The sequence below is a fragment of the Arachis ipaensis genome, chromosome B10, assembly GCF_059453495.1.
Source record: "Arachis ipaensis isolate K30076 ecotype BB chromosome B10, ASM5945349v1, whole genome shotgun sequence".
Taxonomy (NCBI): domain Eukaryota; kingdom Viridiplantae; phylum Streptophyta; class Magnoliopsida; order Fabales; family Fabaceae; genus Arachis; species Arachis ipaensis.
In genome coordinates this window covers 15,006,761-15,028,644 of record NC_142435.1, presented here as the reverse complement: position 1 = coordinate 15,028,644, position 21,884 = coordinate 15,006,761, and the positions used below count along the sequence as shown (strand labels likewise).

The 21,884-nt window shown below is 39.3% G+C and overlaps 1 protein-coding gene across 2 annotated transcripts; it reads right to left on the bottom strand.

Moving 5' to 3' along the window:
- Positions 1-8,379: 8,379 nt before the first annotated feature.
- LOC107624545 (uncharacterized) lies at positions 8,380-10,253 on the bottom strand. 2 transcript variants are annotated; one of them, XM_021114458.2, is made up of 7 exons: positions 9,964-10,253; positions 9,780-9,877; positions 9,595-9,679; positions 9,314-9,487; positions 9,157-9,220; positions 8,853-8,977; positions 8,380-8,742 (listed from the first exon to the last, which is right to left on the bottom strand). In XM_021114458.2, the coding sequence occupies exons 1-6, from the start codon at positions 9,964-9,966 to the stop codon at positions 8,886-8,888; spliced, it is 516 nt and encodes a 171-aa protein (XP_020970117.2). In that variant the 5' UTR covers positions 9,967-10,253; the 3' UTR covers positions 8,380-8,742; positions 8,853-8,885. The 2 variants fall into 2 exon arrangements, with proteins under 2 accessions (XP_020970117.2, XP_088351331.1); XM_088495205.1 differs by lacking the exons at positions 8,380-8,742; positions 8,853-8,977; positions 9,964-10,253 and having other exon boundaries at positions 9,050-9,220; positions 9,780-9,871.
- Positions 10,254-21,884: the final 11,631 nt, after the last annotated feature.

Sequence of the window (21,884 nt, the reverse complement as noted above, 5' to 3'; positions counted from 1 at the left end):
ATGACTCCGGCCGGGCTTTCTAGGATGATCCCGGCGCCCCCAAATGTCTGGTTGGAGGCGCCGTCTACCTGGAGCTTCCACTGTGTGTCCGCGACTTCGGTTGGGTTCCCGGTTACTTCCACCAGGAAGTCTGCCATTGCTTGCGCCTTGATCGCATGTTGGGGTTCGTTGCTTAAGTCGTATTGGGATAATTCGATGGCCCAGGTCATCATCCTTCCCGCCAGATCAGGTTTTTGGAGCAACTGACGAATCCCCTGATCCGTTCTCACGACCACCTGGTGACTTTGGAAGTACTGTCGTAGTCGACGGGAGGAGACCAGGAGTGCCAGTGCCAGCTTCTCCAGCTTGCTGTATCTAACTTCTGCCCCTTGCAATGCTCTACTCACAAAGTAGATTGGTTGCTGGGCCTTCCCTTCTTCCTGCACCAACACCGTTGCAAGCGCCCCCTCTGTTATGGCTAGGTACATATAGAGTGGTTCTCCGGCTTTCGGCTTCCCCAGCACTGGGGGTGCTGATAGGATCTCTTTGAAGTGGTTGAAAGCTTCTTCGCACGCAGGGGTCCACTCAAATGCTATTCCCTTCTTCATCAAACCGAAAAAGTGTAGGGCCTTTGCTGCCGATGCACCGAGGAAACGGGACAACGCGGTGAGCCTTCCCGTCAGCCGCTGGACGTCTTTGATGCAGCCCGGGCTCCTCATCTGGAGTATTGTTTGGCACTTTTCAAGGTTGGCCTCCACTCCCCTCTGGGTTATCATGAATCCCAGGAACTTTCCGGCCTCCATGGCAAAGGCGCACTTAAGCGGGTTGAGCCTCATGCCGTGTTGTCAGAGGGATGCGAACACGTTCTCCAGGTCGCTTATGAGATTGTCCGGCCGGGTGGTCTTTGCGAGGATATCATCCACGTAGACTTCCACCGTCTTGCCGATGAGGTCACTGAATATTTTGTTCATCAGCCTCTGGTACGTTGCCCCCGCGTTCTTCAGGCCAAACGGCATCACCCTGTAGCAGTAGGTCCCTCCTGGCGTTATGAACGCCGTTTTATCCTCGTCTGGCCGGTGCATCGGTATCTGAATGTAGCCGGAGTAGGCATCCATGAAACTCAGATACCTGTATCCCGCAGCCGCGTCGACGAGTTCGTCAATGTTGGGGAGGGGGTAGCAATCCTTAGGGCATGCTTTATTGAGATCGGAGTAGTCCACACACATCCTCCATTTCCCATTGTGCTTTTTTACCAGGACCACGTTCGATAGCCAGGTCGAATAGTCCAGCTCCCGGATGAACCCCGCTTCGAGGAGGCTGGCCGTCTGTCTGGCCACTTCCTCTGCCCTTTCCTGAGACATTTTTCTCCTCCTTTGAGCCACTGGTTTGGCTTCCGGTCTGATGGCTAGGTGGTGTGACATGAGACCGGAGTCTATACCCGGCATGTCGGTAGGTGTCCAGGCAAACAAATCGCCATTGGCTCTGATCATCTCCATCAAAGGTTCTTTCAAATCTTGGGGGAGGTTCCTATTCACGAACGTGAATTTTTCCTCCGAGTTCCCGACCCTAAACTATCCAGGTCTCCTTCGGGTTCGGGTTTGGGTTTGTCGTCAACTCTGGCATCCAGGTCGGCGAGAAATACTCCCGATGCCTCTTTAGACTTTTTTCTTAACGAGAGACTGGCGTTGTCGCAAGCGACTGCCATTTCCAAGTCTCCCCTCACAGACCCTACTGACCCTTCTTCAGTTATGAATTTCATTACCAACATCCTTGTGCTGATGACTCCTCCTAGGTCGTTGATTGTCTTTCTCCCCAGAATGATGTTGTAAGCGGTGGAGTCTCGTAGGATCACAAACTCGGCCATTATCATTCTTCTCCCTTGGCCTTGTCCCACTGATGTCGGCAGGGTGATTATGCCATATGGCTTGATGAAATGGTCGCCGAGTCCTACGACGCCGTGCTTGTGAGTCTGTAGGTCGGCGTCCCTTAGGCCTAAAACATCGAACACATTGCAGAACATGATGTTCGAGTCTGCCTCCGTGTCTACAAGGATTCGCTTCACGAGACCGGTTCCTACTCTAGCCGTTATGACCAGGGGGCTTTCTCCGGCTTCGTCAAATCACTGATCCTCTGGGCCGAACGAAATGGATGGGAGCTTTCTCTTGCTTCGCGTAGAGGATGAGAAGAACAGAATATTTTGAGTAAATTTTTAATAGTTTACCCTTGAAATAAATATAATAAAAATGAATAAAAAAATTAGGATACACAACTAAATTTGCTTCAAAGAAATGGTTTGACTTTCAATCTTTATTTTATTTTGATCGACGACTTACTTTTCTTCTATTTTTTCCCTCTCTTCTCTTAATGTTACCTCAACCTCTTCCTCTACTAAATTTAATGCACCGTAGCTTTCCACCACCCAATATCTATATAATTGCCATATTGGTGGTGACCGAAGACATCATCCATCACAAATTTGGTGTCTTCATCCAGTGACACAGATCCAAAATTTTTTTATAATAGGAACAAAAATATATTAAAATAAATTTTGTTAAACATTAATATATTTTTAATTTGAAAGAAAAAAAATATTTATAATTTAAAATAAAAAAAAAATATATATATAAAATAATTAATAATTTTACTTATATTTATAATAATGATGTATAAGAGTTAAAATAAAAAATATGAATTAGAATTAAATTAAAAAATTAATTTTTTCAATTAATTTCAATTAATATCAGTCAATTTTTTTAAATTATATTATTTATTTTAAAATTTAAACTCTCAAGTCTCTAAAAAATTAAAAAATTTTATAATTAAAAAAATAATTAATGTTAGATAACTAAAAATCAACTTTTTATAATTTTTTTATTATTTAATATATAAATAATATTTTTTTTATCTCAACTAATTTTAAAAAAAAATAAAAATTTTATTTATATTTAAAAAATTAAGCAACAATTTAGTAATTAATTGATTGACTATTTTAAAAAGAACATTATTACTATTTATTATTTTTTTATTTTTAGTTTTAATACTAAATTAAATTTAATGCGATATATATAATTACATATTAAATTTAACAAAATATTTTTTAACGTAATTCTCAAAAAAATAATTTATAATTTAATATAAGAACAAAAATATTATAATAATAAGGTCATATATATTCATTTATATATGATTATTATTAATTTTTCATCATCCAGTGAGGACGAGTACTCCCTCTCTCTTTAACCTAGATCCGTCCCTGTCTTCATCTCTTTTAGGCGTATTTGCGACTCGGGTGTAATTAGGTTTGACTCGATCTGGATCCAACAATAAATTATGACCGGATTTATATTTTAAATTCAAATCCAGTCTTAAATCCGACAAAATTTTCATACTTTAGATTACTTATTCATTGACTCTGCACCGGATTTAAACTCAGGTCTAAACGAAAAAAAAAGTTATATTTATTCATCAGCACTAAAATCAACATATTTACATGCATATTTAAACATCATGTGCAACATATATTCAAACAATAAATCTAAATAATATCATTAGACAAAAGAAAAAAAAAACAATATATCATCGTAATAGATCTAGTAAAAAAAGGGGGGAAGTAATATCTTGGAATAGATCTAGAGTGAAACGAGCTTAGGAACAACGACATATTAGAGGCATCGATGACAATAAAATGTGTCTGTAAGAGAGAGGTATCCACACCCTTATAAGACATGTTTCGTTCTCCTCTACAACTGATGTGGGGCGTTTTATTTCACCCTCTAATTTGATCCAATGTCTTTGTTGTCACATCAATTTGTGTACTGACTCTAATACCATCTAAAACATCCTAATCAATCTGCTTGTGGATATTGTCCGTTTTGACACTCTGGCCCTCACGATTTTATTCTTAACGATATGGATGATGAAAAAATTCCCACACTCACTAATCAAAATGCATCTACAAGGAGGAGATATCCACACCCTTATAAGGTATGTTTTATTCCTTCTTCAACCAATGTGAGACTTTATATTCCACCCTCTAATTAGGCCCAACATCCTCATTTGACACATCGATTCGAACACTAACTCTCATACCATTTGTATCATTCCAGTCAATCCGCTTATAGATATTGTCTGCTTTGGCATTCTAGCCCTCACAATTTTGTTCTTAATGGTAGGGATGATAGCGAACCTCCTACCTAGCAGTCAAAACGCATCTATAAGGGAGAGGTATCCAGACTCTTATAAGGCATATTTTGCTCCTCTCTCCAACTAATATGAGACTTTACATTCTACCCTTAATTGGGTCTAATGTCCTCATTGGCATATTGATTCGGATACTAGCTTTAATATCATCTGTATCATCTGAATCAATCTGCTTGTTAATATTGTTTATTTTGACATTCTGATCTTCAATATTTTATTCTTGATGGTAGGGATGATGGTACAACCCCTCACACTCTCCCTTTAAAAACGCATCCATAAAGGATTTGATAAAAATTAGTTGGTCGAACCGAACCAACAATGAGCCAGTTTTTAAATCCCCTTGAAACTCTATCGTTTTAATGTTAGCGAGAAAAAAATAGAAATAAAAAGAAAAACAAATCTTAAATTCCCTTCACTTCTTCATTCTCAACTCTCAGCCTTTTCAAATAAGATAGAACGAAAAAGTTAGAAGCTACACATTTAATCACCGTCTGTTCTAGCTAGTAACAAACATTTAAGCCTAATTCCTAACCCACCAATCCATTTTTCTCTACATGTCTCTTTCCTGTCCTTCAAGCGGCTCTGTCGTGAGAATGGAAATGGCGACCACCGCTACCGTAAAAACGATTCGAACGACAAAAAAATAAGAAAGAGGTGACTAATGATTTACCTTTTGTAATCTTGCTTCCCTTCAGCTCCTCAAAAAATGAAAAAAGATGAATGATGGTATCATGTAAAGCAAGCATAACATATATAGGGTTTTCACTTTTCATTGTTGCTGCGTGCTCAACTACTCCATGTGTGTGGTGTTATTGCTGCCGTATTTGAGTATTTGTGGATGTACATGTGATGTCTGACATTTAGACTCAACTACCAATTTGTTACCAGAAAGATTTAGACGCTGACAAAAAGATTCTTAAAAGATGTTATCAATAAAACAGCTCTTGAATGATTTGAAAATGTGACAAAAATAACTAATAAATATTATATTTTTACAAGTGACAAAAAAAACTGTCGTATTTAGCAAATAACTTATTTATTTGATCCAAATTTTTATGACAACATTTGAACAAATATTTAAAAGGTGTACCAAAAAATTTGGAGCGAAATTTGATCTCTAGATTTTTCTTTTTATTTTTCAAAAAAAATTTTTCATTCACAATAATTTTGTTTTTCAAAAATATTTTCTTGATATAAAATTACCAAATTTTAAGGATGTAAAGATCTTATTTTTTTAATAATACTTAAAAAAATTGCATCAAAATCTAATTTTTAAACTCTTTTTTAGAATATATATTTTATATCTAGTTATTTTTGTTGCGTTTTTTAATATTTCGAAAATTTATTTATCGTTATCATCTTTTGGATTTATTTTTTTCAGTGATATGAAATTTTAGATATTATTTTAATAATTTACTCCTTATATTTAAGACTAAATATTTATTTTACGGGATATATGTAGTCTAGTATTTCATTTGGGTGGGTTCTTTTTTTTTTCTATTACCTTTTTAAAATTTTTTAAAGATTTATTTAATTTCTTTTTGTTATTACGATAGTTTTATACATAATCTAAGTTCAAACTATAAAAATAATATATCTAATTCAATATATATATATATATTTGTTTTTTTTATTTGACACTTATATTATATTTAGAGAAAATGATAAATTGATCCCTAACTTTTTGGTCAGCAGATATTTAATTTCCTGAGGATTTAAAAATATATTTAAGTTATTGATCTTTTCAAAATTTGAACATATCGATCATTGAGTCTAATTTTGTCTAATTTTAAAAACACTCACACACGTGCATTCGTATCAACCAGGTCAGTACAACGGGAGTTATGTTTGATTTTTCTATTGAATCTGACAGACCAAAATGAACATGAGAGATCGATATGTTCAAGTTTTGAAAAGGTTAGGAAGTTAAATATATTTTTAAATTCTTAAAAATTTAAATATTTACGAATAAAAAGGTGAATGACCTATTTGTCATTTTCTCTTATACTTATGTAACATTATAAACTTGGCCAATACAATGGTGATGAATACTTTTATGTTTTACATGTGATGAAAAGCTGGTAACATTTATGTGGCTTGTATATTGGGAGGAGCGGTGACAATTTCTGATTCGAAGGCAGATGCCATAGTGAGCATGTCATTCCAATTGTTGTAATTAACATAATTTAATTTAGAAAAAGTCTATGTAACCAACGCATTGTACAGCGAACTCAGTCAACTTCTAAAATTATAAATTTAAAATTAAAAAACATAGCTTTGTGCCAAAAAACCAAGCCTTATACTCCAATCCATAAGTTGCAATGCCGCAACCTCCCATTCTCTCCCTGCCGCGCATTGTGTTCCCCTTCCCTACTGCGACCTCCCTCATACACTAATGCTACACATCACGTTCTACCTGACAACCTACTCCTTCCCCGCCCCAATTGCACCACCTGTCGCGTGCTGCCCTATGGAAGTGACGCATCCGCTGCGAAAAAAAAAACGCTTAGAGCGCCCCCTGCATGTACGACATAGATGAAGGTTGGGTTTGTGCTACTGTGCTGAGCAACACACCAGCGACGGAGAATCAGTGATGGTCTGCCACCAACCACAGTCTGCTCCCACCGTGAACGACACAGAAAAATGATTTTTGATATTTTATTTTTCTTAGGTTTTGTATGTTTCTTTTTGTTATGTTTCAGATATTTATTTTTATTAGGTTTGCATATTCTTTTTACAATAACGTTCTTCTTCTTCTTCTTATAAATTTTGGATGATTGTTTTTATTTTTTTGGATGTTTCTTTCTCCTAGATTTCGGATGTGTATTTTTTTATATATTTTAGATATTTTTATATATGGCTTATTTTTAGGTTTTGAATGATCTTTTAATAGTTTCAAATATTTCTTTTCTTAGTTTTCGGATGTTCTTTTTTCAATATTTTTGGATGTCTCTTTTTTATTAGGTTTTGAATGTTTCTTTTTATTACGTTTCGCATGTTTCTTTTTATTAGATTTTGAATATTATTTTTTACAATGGTTTTGGATGTTTGTTTTCATTTGGTTATAGATGTTGTTTTTAGATTTTGAATGTTTCTTTTTATTTGATTTTGGATGTTTTTTATGATAATTTGAATTCACGTTCCCTTCAAAGAGAAAATTTAAAAAAAAGTTGCTAATTGGCTATACCCCTTGTTAGTTACCTAGCAATGTATATAGGCTCAAAATTAAAATGTATGTATTTGTTAACATAAGGGGTAAGTATGGTTTTGGTCCCTAAAGTTGAGGGTGAAAATCGAAACCGTCCCTCATCTAATTTTCGATTTAGAATCGTCCTTAACATTTTTTTTCGTATTAAAATTGTCCTTTTCATTTTTTTCGGACAAAAATACTAAACAAAGCATTAACAAAATTAAAAAAATGAAGAACAAGTGAGCAAGCACTGACCTTCGATCTGAGGCGGTGAGCAGAATCACCAGATGAATCAGCACAAACACAAACACAAAATCACAACACAGTTCAATAATAAGTAGCACAAACACAAATCACAAACACAACAAAACGAAGAACAGAGCAGTGAGCAGTTAAAAAAAGAGAGAACAGAGTAGTGAGCAGAAAGCCAGTAATAGAGCGCATGAAAAAATAAAAAAAACGAAGAACAGAGAGCAGTTAGCAGGCAGTGCTGACCTTCGGCGACCAGACTAAGACGACGGCGCGAGTAGAGGACAGACGAGGACGACGGCGAGCAGAAGACAGGCAAAGACGACGAACACCTAGAGTGCAGACGAAGATGACGACGGTGAGTGAGAAGAAGACGAAGCTGTTCGGCAAAGGGGCTAGGGCTTAGTGTGCAAAGGCTTCCATGGTTCGAAGAGAGAGAAAGTGAAAGACTGAAGACTGCTTTTTTCTTTATTTGGACCCTAAACGTACAACAACACCGTTTATTTGACTGAAGGTTGCTTTTTAATTGATCTCTCCTTTTTCGTAAATTTTTTACAAAACTAATAAGTAAAGCTTACAAATTTACATGGCCAGGAACCTTTTGCACATGCTTAAGATCCTTGGTTCAACTCCCATATGTAACATTTTTAAACATATATAAGTATAACACATATTATGGAGGGTGCGGGTAGGGCGGGTAGGGTTGAGGCTCAACCCGCACTCTACCCGCTCCGCGCCCAACCTTACCCGCAGCGGATCATGGGACCACTCATTTCCACACTTTACCACCCAATTAAGATCAGCTACAGTTCTTGGCTATATACATAGCATACCTTACTAATATATTTTACAAACCATTATAATCGTTCGCAACACATGCACATACGACAATGCCATGTTGCATGCGTCCATGGCCATGGAGTCTAGTCATGAGTGCGCATAAGAGTGCGCCACAACTTCTCTGCCTCCTGATCCATAGCCCGCTTCTTCTGGTTCCAGTAAGGTAAGATGATCTTTGTTGCAGTTTTCATTCTCACCTTTTCACTCATCATGACACCAAGCCTCCTAGGGTCAAGTAACCCTCATTCAGCAGCCAGTAAAGGCACCACACAGTGAAATCGTTCCTGGTTTAGAATTTCACAACTTGTTAGACCCTCAATATTAGACAAATTACTAGTTTGGCAATAATATGATTACATGTAATACTCAATCACTAAAGAAATCATTAAAGCACCTATCTGGTAGGCTGGGCACTCCTTTGGGATAATTAATGGGTCCCCAAGTTGTAGGATCCGACGAGACTTCTCTGAAACTGCCAGTATTCTGCTCTTACTTGAAAATTTGTGATAAGGTTATCATCTACATAAAACACAGTCCCACAGTAACTTGCTTAGCAAAGTAGTTATACACCACATGGAAATCACAAGGTCATTAGAAAACTGTGGGAAAGGGCATGGCACTCACAATTGTGCGCATGTTGCGCTCTCTACGCTCCATGTTTTCATCGGTCTTGGTAATATCCAATGAGTAAACCCTGCCTTGTTTGACGTGGACCACCATAATGTACCATGAATGATTAGGTTCACATATGGGGATTATCACCTACCATGTACACAAAATAAGGAATTACCACATCCTCCTACCACCCCAACATTACAGAATCCAAATGTGAAAGCAAAGTTCTTTAAGTTATACCTTCTCCAACTTAGTTGTGATAGGCATCCAACGACACAGGTGTTTTTTGACTATGACATCAATGGGCCTCAACTGAATGACATCAACAGCGAAGGGACTTGGGAGGAAACAAAAGCAAATGGGAGTGTCTCTTGATGCTCTCAGAGAAGCAAACACAACAACAATGTTCACAATCTTCCATAGAAAATATGAGGAAGCCATTAACTGATAACAAGATACTAGTCATCACCAACAAAGTACCCAAATAAGCCTGTCATTTCTATTTAGCTGGAATCACTTACATCAGAGTGTGGAACAAATTTTGGGATCAGAGAATGGAACATGTCCCTAGCGACCTCCAACTCATAAAATTTGAAGAGTACCTTACTGCAGCATAATGGAGTTAATTATATTACTCATAACGGGTTTGGCTTTATAGTTTGGCAATCAGAGAATTGAAACAATAGAAAATCTTAGAGGAACTTACTCAAGATCATCTATCTTTGCATAGACGTAAGTAGCGATGCGGCATTCGTCGTAAGTTAGATCCGTATCAGCAGTTGGGTCGAAGACCATCTCATGGCTCTACAATCAACAGAAAAATTGCAACGAATCACAGACCATACTTACACCTATATTATTAAGGTATGCACAATTTTCATTTTTTTTACCATGGGTATGAGAAAGATAAGGGACTCAAGCCTTGAGATGAGTCTAGGATGCCTGACCCCTCTCTCGCCCTGACTCAGTCGAGTTATCGACTTTCCTGCCGACTCTGGTTGAATTGGGTTTGTAGCTTCCACAGTAGCTATCAGATGATGGGGCTGGTCTGAGAAAGAAACAGCCTACTCCACTTTAAGTATCTTGTTTGCACACAAGGGTGTAGCTGAATGCGAGAACACCTCACAGACGACACTTGTGCGGTCAAGTTGTTCAAAACCTGGGAAGTCATTAAATGCCTGCATGATCTACTAATAAATTAGCTTAAATCAAGTGCTAGAGGTGTCGTATTCAAAATTATGTGAGACAACTGGAAGACATGGAGAAAACTTGGGAGTTATATGTGTACACCTTATCAGTCGACCGTTGCTCGATGCAGGGGCGCGATATGTTCCCACCGAGGCTCAGCTTAGGTGTGCCAAGTTCCCAATGCATCATAGTCCCAGATTGCAGCCCCATGCGCCTACAACCAACAACCAGAGGTGGGGTAGAGAGGTTCTCATCGATGACAATGTCATCATCATAACCAAGGGAGTTGGGGATTATCACATTCCACATGTACCTGGAATCGTTTTCGATAATACCCTTCCCTTTGTCAGCTACATTGGTCAGGTGGATGTAGGTTTGGTTTTTCTGATCCCTTTGACCTATTGTGGTAGTGGTTCCCTTGTCAGGGCAGGCATGTAGACGTCCAACACTGTGATTGTTTCCCGCAAAGCTTGTGACAGCAGTGGTAGTTCCTGAAGTCACGATCAACGGGGTCGCACCGCTTGAGTTTTGCACCTTCACCAAACGCTGAAGTTCACCCAGGTTTGCCTCCAGAGTAAGTGATCTAGATTCGATCCTCTGCATGCAAAAAAAAAAAACCTTTTTCTTAATGGGTTCCACTAATTTTAATGGTACAAGACACGAAGAAGACATATGTATTTGAGAGTGAACATGTTCACAGAAGACACCAATACTTCATGAAGACTTCCTTGGGTTGGCTTTCATAAAAATTTAGTTTCGCTTAAAATGGGCCCTTCAAGGTCAGACTCCCATATCATGTACACTACATGCATTGGGACCCAAGTGTTGACCAAAATTTATCCTAAAGTTTAAAACTTTTGTGCCACCCCCCATGTACACTTTATGGATAATCACTGTTTATATTTTGTTTTACCCAAACCCCATTGACCTTACTAAAACAAGTAATCAAACAATGGACTAGGGCATGAAGCTCAACTGCGGCCAGGATGTTCCAGAGAACGTCGGAGATGACGCCGGCTCTACCCTATTGACCCTCACTAGTAGTTGTACTCCCTCAAATGGTTGTTATGTTAAACAAATCACACATAAAAGGTCTTAGGTCCATTACTGAAACAACATCTTCTACAAAAACAACAAATCAATACGGGTTTCCAAGGGTTTACGATTCTCACCGCGTTGACTGGTAACTCTAGGTTGACGTCGATGTTTCCAACGTCGGGGACTGATTGTGCATTGGTCGGGCACTGAGTCGAGGGAACCAGCTTAAAGAAAAGAAAGAGAATGTTAGTTCGGAATAAACATTTGCATCTTGCTGGGAGTGGGAGTGCCAAATAAGAATCCCTATTTGGTTAGAGAAGGTACCCATTTTTTTCTTCTGGGAGCTGATAATCGGTCGGCACAACTTGTTCATCTTTCATTACTGACGACATAGTTAGAAACACAGCATCAGAAGTTAGGAACTAGAGAATGGGGAGAAGATATGGAGTATGCAAATGTGGAAGTGCAATGTGGGATCCTTATATAAGCAAGTTTTGCTTCGTGCATCATGTAAAGCGTTTTCTTCTCCGAACAAGACGTGTACGGCAGAGCATGGCCCACAGATAGGGTTTGATGACTATGATCCGATCTACAACCACTATACTTTGCTCCGTGCCCACTAGACCCGACAAATATCATTTCCTCTCTTCCCATGAAAAGAAGGATTTCATTCGCGCCATCGACGAGGTCGGGCAGATTGAAAATTGGGTTGCCAGTGTTGCCTTACGTAACTCCTCTCTACATTTGTAATGATTATCCTATTCTTGAAGGACACATCACGCCATTTATGCAGCAGATGAAATTTGCCCAAGATTTACTACCTGCCCTCCTACAATAGGGAGGTTGCTTTTGGTGTTAACCCAATCATTAATGGTAATTTTCGTCGTCGACTGCTCTTCATACCTACACTAATCTGTCGGTTCTCGATCATGCTGGAATAGGATTTACTATCCTTTTGCGTCTGTCACTAACGCCCTGTAATCGCGAGTTTGGAGCTCATCACAGTCATTCATTCATTGAATCCTACTCGGAATACCACAGACAAGGTTTAGACTTTCCGGATTCTCTTGAATGCCGCCATCATTCTAGCTTACGCCACGAAGATTCTGATTAAGAGATCTAAGAGATACTCATTCAATCGAAGGTAGAACGGAGGTGTTTGTCAGGCACGCGTTCATAGGGAATGATGATGATTGTCACGTTCATCACATTCAGAGTGAAGTACGAATGAATATCTTAGAAGTGAAACAAGATGAATTGAATAGAAAACAGTAGTACTTTGCATTAATCTTTGAGGAACAGCAGAGCTCCACACCTTAATCTATGGAGTGTAGAAACTCTACCGTTGAAAATACATAAGTGAATAGAGGGTAAGCATGGCCGAATGGCCAGCCTCCCATGGAGGTCTAGAGATCTAAAAATGATCAAAAGATGTCTAATACAATAGTGAAATGTCCTATTTATAATAAACTAGCTACTAGGGTTTACATGAGTAAGTAATTGATGCATAAATTCACTTCCGGGGCCCACTTGGTGTGTGCTTGGGCTGAGCTTTAACTTTCCACATGAAGAGGCCATTTGTGGAGTTGAACGCCAGGTTTTGATCCATTTCTAGCGTTCAACTCTGGTTTTGGATCCTTTTCTGGCGCTGGACGCCAGAATTGGGCAGAGAGTTGGCGTTGAACGCCAGTTTGCGTTGTCTATTCTTGGCCAAAGTATAGACTATTATATATTGCTGGAAAGCCCTAGATGTCTACTTTCCAATGCAATTGAAAGCGCGCCATTTTGAGTTCTGTAGCTCCAGAAAATCCATTTTGAGTGCAGGGAGGTCAGAATCCAACAGCATCAGCAGTCCTTCTTCAACCTCTGAATCTGATTTCTGCTCAAGTCCCTCAATTTCAGCCAGAAAATACCTGAAATCATAGAAAAACACACAAACTCATAGTAAAGTCCAGAAATGTGAATTTAACATAAAAACTAATGAAAACATCCCTAAAAGTAACTAGATCCTACTAAAAACATACTAAAAACAATGCCAAAAAGCATATAAATTATCCGCTCATCACAAAAACTTGGTACGCGGAATTGTGATTACACTTTAATTATGTAAAGTTCATTGCTCTTTCTTTCCTTGGAAATGGCGCCAAAAACATGATGCCAAAACCACGGTTCACAACTCCGTGTAACTGACCAGCAAGTGCACTGGGTCGTCCAAGTAATACCTTACGTGAGTAAGGGTCGAATCCCACGGAGATTGTCGGTATGAAGCAAGCTATGGTCACCTTGTAAATCTCAGTCAGGCGGATATAAAACAGTAATGGGTTTTCAAAAATAAATAAATAAAAGAAGGGATAGAAATAATTATGTAAATCATTGGTGAGAGTTTCAGATAAGCGAATAGAGATGCTTTCGTTCCTCTGAACCTCTGCTTTCCTGCTATCTTCATCCAATCAGTCTTACTCCTTTCCATGGCTGGCTTTATGTGATACATCACCACTGTCAATGGCTACTTTCGGTCATCTCTCGGGAAAATGATCCAATGCCCTGTCACGGCACGGCTAATCGTCTAGAGGCATCACCCTTGTCAATGGCTTCATCTTATCCTCTCAGTGAAAATGGTCAACGCACCCTGTCACGGCACGGCTATTCATCTGTCGGTTCTCGATCATGCTGGAATAGGATTTACTATCCTTTTGCGTCTGTCACTAACGCCCTGCAATCGCGAGTTAGGAGCTCGTCACAGTCATTCATTCATTGAATCCTACTCGGAATACCACAGACAAGATTTAGACTTTCCGGATTCTCTTGAATGCCGCCATCATTCTAGCTTACACCACGAAGATTCTGGTTAGGAGATCTAAGAGATACTCATTCAGTCGAAGATATAACGGAAGTGGTTGTCAGGCACGCGTTCATAGGGAATAATGATGATTGTCACGTTCATCACATTCAGATTGAAGTACGAATGAATATCTTGGAAGTGAAACAAGATGAATTGAATAGAAAACAGTAGTACTTTGCATTAATCTTTGAGAAACAGCAGAGCTCCACACCTTAATCTATGGAGTGCAGAAACTCTGCCGTTGAAAATACATAAGTGAAAGGTCCAGGCATGGCCGAATGGCCAGCCCCTCTAAAACGTGATCAATAGTCTCCTAAGATGAACAATGGATTAAAACTAAGACCAAAGATCAAAGATGGTCAAAAAGACGTCTAATACAATAGTGAAAGGTCCTATTTATAATAAACTAGCTACTAGGGTTTACAGAAGTAAGTAATTGATGCATAAATCCACTTCCGGGGCCCACTTGGTGTGTGCTTGGGCTGAGCTTGAGTGTTGCACGTGTAGAGGTTCTTCTTGGAGTTGAACGCCAGCTTTTGTGCCAGTTTGGGCGTTCAACTCTGGTTTTGGCTCCTTTACTGGCGCTGGACGCCAGATTTGGGCAGAAAGCTGGCGTTGAACGCCAGTTTACATCGTCTATTCTTAGCCAAAGTATGGACTATTATATATTGCTGGAAAGCCCTGGATGTCTACTTTCCAACGCAATTAGAAGCGCGCCATTTCGAGTTCTGTAGCTCCAGAAAATCCACTTTGAGTGCAGGGAGGTCAGAATCCAACAGCATCAGCAGTCCTTCTTCAACCTCTGAATCTGATTTCTGCTCAAGTCCCTCAATTTCAGCCAGAAAATACCTGAAATCACAGAAAAACACACAAACTCATAGTAAAGTCCAGAAATGTGAATTTAACATAAAAACTAATGAAAACATCCCTAAAAGTAACTAGATCCTACTAAAAACATACTAAAAACAATGTCAAAAAGCGTATAAATTATCCGCTCATCACAACACCAAACTTAAATTGTTGCTTGTCCCCAAGCAACTGAAAATCAAATAGGATAAAAAGAAGAGAATATACTATAAATTCCAAACTATCAATGAAACATAGCTCCAATCATATGAGCGGGACTTATAGCTTTTTGCCTCTTGAATAGTTTTGGCATCTCACTCTATCCATTGAGGTTCAGAATGATTGGCTTCTATAGGAACTCAGAGTTCAGATAGTGTTATTGATTCTCCTAGTTCAGTATGATGATTCTTGAACACAGCTTCTTTATGAGTCTTGGACGTGGCCCTAAGCACTTTGTTTTCCAGTATTACCACCGGATACATAAATGCCACAGACACATAATTGGGTGAACCTTTTCAGATTGTGACTCAGCTTTGCTAAAGTCCCCAATTAGAGGTGTCCAGGGTTCTTAAGCACACTCTCTTTTTTTTTTTTGCTTTGGACCTTGACTTTAACCGCTCAGTCTCAAGTTTTCACTTGACACCTTCACGCCACAAGCACATGGTTAGGGACAGCTTGGTTTAGCCGCTTAGGCCAGGATTTTATTCCTTTAGGCCCTCCTATCCACTGATGCTCAAAGCCTTGGGATCCTTTTTATTTGCCCTTGCCTTTTGGTTTTAAGGGTTATTGGCTTTTTGCTCTTGCCTCTTGGTTTTAAGAGCTTTTGGCTTTTTCTGCTTGCTTTTTTTTTTTTCTGCAAGCTTTGTTCTTTGCTGCTTTTTCTTGCTTCAAGAATCATTTTTATGATTTTTCAGATTATCAAATAACATGTCTCCTAGTCATCATTCTTTCAAGAGCCAACATATTTAACATTCTTAAACAGCAACTTCAGAAGACATATGCACTGTTCAAGCATACATTCAGAAAACAAGAAGCATTGTCACCACATCAATATAATTAAGCTAAGTTCAAGGATAAATTCGAAACTCATGTACTTCTTGTTCTTTTGAATTAAAACATTTTTCATTTAAGAGAGGTGATGGATTCATAGGACATTCATAACTTTGAGACAAAGTTACTAACTACTAATGATCATGTAATGAAGACACAAACATAGATAAGCACATAACATTGAAAACAAAAAACAGAAGAAATAAGAACAAGGAATGAATCCACCTTAGTGATGGTGGCGTTTCCTTCTTGAGGAACCAATGATGTCCTTGAGCTCTTCTATGTTTCTTCCTTGTCTTTGTTGCTCCTCCCTTATTGCTTTTTTGATCTTCTCTAATTTCATGAAGGATGATGGAGTGCTCTTGATGTTCCACCCTTAGTTGTCCCATGTTGGAACTTAATTCTCCTAGGGAGGTGTTGATTTGCTCCCAATAGTTTTGTGGAGGGAAGTATATCCCCTGAGGTATCTCAGGGATCTCATGGTAATGAGCTTCATACGCCTCTTGAGCTCCATGAATGGGCTCTCTTGCTTACTCCATCTTTTTCTTAGTGATGGGCTTTAGAGATGAATCTTTCCATCTCCCATGGCTCAGAGGTGAAAGCACTTGCCTTCCCTTTCCTCTTTGAGGTTTCTCTGGCCTTAGGTGCCATCAATGGTTATGGAAAAACAAAAAGCTTATGCTTTTACCACACCAAACTTAGAATGTTGCTCGCCCTCGAGCAAAAGAAGAAAGAATAGAAGAAGAAGAAGAAGATATGGAGGAGATGGAGGGATGTGTGTATGGATATGAGTGGTGAATGGAAAACAGAAGAGATGACCATGAATGGAGAGAGAGAGGGTGAGGTGGGTGGGGATCCTATGGGATTCACAGATCCTGAGATGATCCTGTGGTGTCCACAGATCTTGAGGTGATCCTGTGGTGTCCACAGATAAAGAGGTGTCAAGGATTTACATCCCTGCACCCATTAGGCATGTAAAATGCCCTTGCACACAACTCTGGGCGTTCAGCGCCAGGTTGGTGCCCATTTTGGGCGTTCAACGCCCATTTACTGGCCATTTCTGGCGTTGAACGCCAGAATCATGCTTGTTCTGGGCGTTCAGCGCCAGCTCCTCTCCAGGGTGCAATTCTGGCGCTGAGTTGTGAATCACACTTTTCACAACTCGTACCATTAACCAGCAAGTGCACTGGGTCGTCCAAGTAATACCTTACGTGAGTAAGGGATTGTTGGTTTGAAGCAATCTATGGTTATCTTGCAATTCTTAGTCAGGAAGTCAATTATATTTATCAGTTGAATTGCGAATGAACAAGAGATCATGGGTTAAAAGTTACTTGTTATGCAGTAATGGAGAATATGTTAGAGTTTTGGAGAGGCTTTGTCTTCTGAATTTCTGCTTTCCTCTGTGCTCTGATTCACGCACGCACGTCCTTCTATGGCAAGCTGTGTGTTGGGGATCACCGTCGTCAATGGCTACATCCCATCCTCTCAGTGAAGAATATGCTCACATGCTCTGTCACAGCACGGCTAATCATCTGTCGGTTCTCGATCATACTGGAATAGGATTCTTCGTCCTTTTGTGTCTGTCACTAACGCCCAGCACTCGCGAGTTTGAAGCTCGTCACAGTCATTCGATCATTGAATCCTACTCGGAATACCACAGACAAGGTTTAGACTTTCCGGATTCTCATGAATGCCGCCATCAGTTCTAGCTTATACCACGAAGATTCTAATTAAGAGATCTAAGAGATACTCATTCAATCGGATATAGAACGGAGGTGGTTGTCAGGCACACATTCATGGTTTGAGGAAGGTGATGAGTGTCACGGATCATCATCTTCATCACAGTTAAGCGCGAATGAACATCTTAGATAGGAACAAGCGTGTTTGAATGGAAAACGGAAATACTTGCATTAATTCATCGAGACACAGCAGAGCTCCTCACCCCCAACAATGGAGTTTAGAGACTCATGCCGTCAAAGGGTACAAAGTTTAGATCTAAAATGTCATGAGATACAAAATAAGTCTCTAAAAGTTGTTTAAATACTAAACTAGTAGCCTAGGTTTACAGAAAATGAGTAAACTATAGCAGATGGTATAGAGATCCACTTCTGGGGCCCACTTGGTGTGTGCTGGGGCTGAGACTTAAGCAATTTACGTGTATAAGGCCATTTTGGGCGTTCAACGCCAGGTTTGAATCCATTTCTGGCGTTGAACTCCAACTTTTGATCCTTTTCTGGCGCTGGACACCAGAATTGGGCAGAGAACTGGAGTTGAATGCCAGTTTACGTCATCTATCCTTGAGCAAAGTATGGACTATTATATATTTCTGGAAAGTCCTGGATGTCTACTTTCCAACGCAATTGGAAGCACGCCATTTCGAGTTCTGTAGCTCCAGAAAATCCACTTTGAGTGCAGGGAGGTCAGAATCCAACAGCATCAGCAGTCCTTTTTCAGCCTGAATCAGATTTTTGCTCAGCTCCCTCAATTTCAGCCAGAAAAATACCTGAAATTACAGAAAAACACACAACTCATAGTAAAGTCCAGAAATATGAATTTTTCCTAAAAACTAATGAAAATAAACTAAAAACTAACTAAAACGTACTAAAAACTATATGAAATTAACCCCAAAAAGCGTATAAAATATCCGCTCATCACAACACCAAACTTAAAATGTTGCTTGTCCTCAAGCAACTAGACAAATAAAATAGAAGACTAATGGGTTGAGAAGCAATAATATCTCAGAGTTTTTGAGTGAAGCTCAGATTCCAATTAGATGAGCGGGACTAGTAGCTTTTTGCTTCCGAACAGTTTTGGCATCTCACTTTATCCATTGAAGCTCAGAGTGATTGGCATCTATAAGAACTTAGAATTTAGATAGTGTTATTGATTCTCCTATTTTAGTATGATGATTCTTGAACACAGCTATTTCATGAGTCTTGGCCGTGGCCCTAAGCACTTTGTTTTCCAGTATTACCACCGGATACATAAATGCCACAGACACATAATTGGGTGAACCCTTTGGATTGTGACTCAGCTTTGCTAAAGTCCCCAATTAGAGGTGTCCAGGGTTCTTAAGCACACTCTTCTTTTTGCTTTGGACCTTGACTTTAACTGCTCAGTCTCAAGTTCTCACTTGACACCTACACGCCACAAGCACATGGTTAGGGACAGCTTGGTTTAGCCGCTTAGACCAGGATTTTATTCCTTTAGGCCCTCCTATCCACTGATGCTCAAAACCTTGGGATTCTTTTTATTTGCCCTTGCCTTTTGGTTTTAAGGGTTATTGGCTTTTTGCTCTTGCCTCTTGGTTTTAAGAGCTTTTGGCTTTTTCTGCTTGCTTTTTCTTTTTCTTTCTATATTTTTTTTTCGCCTATTTTATTATATATATATATTTTTTTTTCTGCAAGCTTTGTTCTTTGCTGCTTTTTCTTGCTTCAAGAATCATTTTTATGATTTTTCAGATTATCAATAACATGTCTCATGTTCATCATTCTTTCAAGAGCCAACATATTTAACAATCTTAAACAACAAATTCAAAAGACATATGCACTGTTCAAGCATTCATTCAGAAGACAGAAAGCATTGCCACCACATGTTACTAATTAGAATTTTTCTTATTAAAAACTCGAAATTTTATTGCCTCTTATTCAAAAGATCTACTATTTTATTCATGTTTGCTGATGATGAGAAAAATAGACTATAACTTAATTGGGGATAAAATCAAAATAGACACTAATTACTACTAATGATCATGTAATGAAGACACAAACATAGATAAGCACTTAACATAGAGAAAATGAAAAACAGAGAAAGTAAGAACAAGGAACGAGTCCACCTTAGTGATGATGGCATTTCCTTCTTGAGGAACCAATGATGTTCTTGAGCTCTTTTATGTCTCTTCCTTGCCTTTGTGGCTTGATTCCTAGTGATTTTTGGTATTTCTATCCTCAGTTGCTTCCAATAATTATGTGGAGGAAAGTGCATCCCCTGAGGTATCTCAGGGATCTCTTGATTTGCAGCCACATGTTCTACCACTGAGCTATAGATCCTTCACATAATTGTTTTACCACACCAAACTTAGAATGTTGCTCGCCCTCGAGCAAAAGAAGAAGGAATAGATGAAGAAGAAGATGTGGAAAAAAAAACTAGGATTATGAGGAGGGAAGGTGGGGATCCTGTGGGGTCCACAGATCTTGAAATGATCCTGTGAGGTCTACAGATCTTGAGGTGTCAAGGCATTTACATCCCTGCACCAATTTAGGCATGCAAAATGCCCTTGCACACAACTCTGGGCGTTCAGCGCCAGGTTGGTGCCCATTTTGGGTGTTCAACGCCCATTTACTAGCCATTTCTGGCGTTGAACGCCATAACCATGCTCTGTTCTGGCGTTGAACGCCAGACAGGTGCTTCCTTCAGGGTGTGATTTTTCTTCTGCTATTTTTGATTCCGTTTTCAATTTTTAATATTTATTTTGTGACTCCACATGATCATGAACCTAATAAAACATGAAAAACCATGAAAATAAATAAAAATTGGGTTGCCTCCCAACAAGCGCTTCTTTAATGTCCTTAGCTGGACCTTGCTGAGCTTTTAATCTAGCTTCAACCTTGAGCACTCTTTTTCAACATTGCCTTCAAGATAGTGCTTGATTCTCTGTCCATTAACAATAAACTTCTTGTCAGAGTCAATATCTTGAAGCTCTACATAACCATATGGTGATACGCTTGTAATCACGTATGGTCCCCTCCACCAGGATTTCAATTTCCCAGGGAATAGCCTGAGTCTAGAGTTGAACAGCAGAACCTTCTGTCCTGGTTCAAAGATTCTAGATGACAGCTTTCTGTCATGCCACTTTTTTTATTTCTCTTTATAAAGCTTGGCATTTTCGAAAGCTGTGAATCTGAACTCCTCTAGCTCATTTAGCTGGAGCAATCTTTTTTCTCCTGCTAATTTGGCATCAAAGTTTAGGAATCTGGTTGCCCAGTAGGCCTTATGTTCCAGTTCCACGGGCAGGTGACATGCCTTACCATACACCAGTTGGTATGGAGAGGTCCCTATAGGGGTCTTGAATGCTGTTCTGTAAGCCCACAGAGCATCATCCAAGCTCCGTGCCCAATCCTTTCTACGGGTATTTACTGTCCGTTCTAGGATTCTCTTTAATTCTCTGTTAGAGACTTCAACTTGCCCATTAGTTTGTGGATGATATGGAGTAGCCACCTTGTAGCGAATTCCATACCGAACCATGGCAGAGTAAAGCTGTTTATTGCAGAAGTGAGTGCCCCCATCACTGATTAGTACTCTAGGGACACCAAACCTGATAAAAATATATTTCTGGAGGAACTTCAGCACTGTTTTAGTATCATTGGTGGGTGTGGCAATGGCCTCAACCCATTTTGATACATAGTCAACTGCCACCAGAATATAAGTGTTTGAGTATGATGGTGGGAAAGGTCCCATGAAGTCAATTCCCCATACGTCAAATAACTCAATTTCCAAGATTCCTTGTTGAGGCATGGCGTAACCATGAGGCAGATTACCAGCTCTTTGGCAATTGTCACAGTTACGTACAAACTCTCAGGAATCTTTATAGAGTGTGGGCCAATAGAAGTCACATTGGAGGACCTTGGTGGCTGTTTGCTCACCTCCGAAATGGCCTCCATATTGAGATCCATGGCAATGCCACAGGATCCTCTGTGCTTCTTCTCTAGGCACACACCTACGGATTATTCCGTCTGCACATCTCTTAAAGAGATAAGGTTCATCCCACAAGTAGTACTTTGCATCAGTAATTAATTTCTTCTTTTGTATCCTGTTGTACTCCTTGGGTATGAACCTTGCAGCTTTATA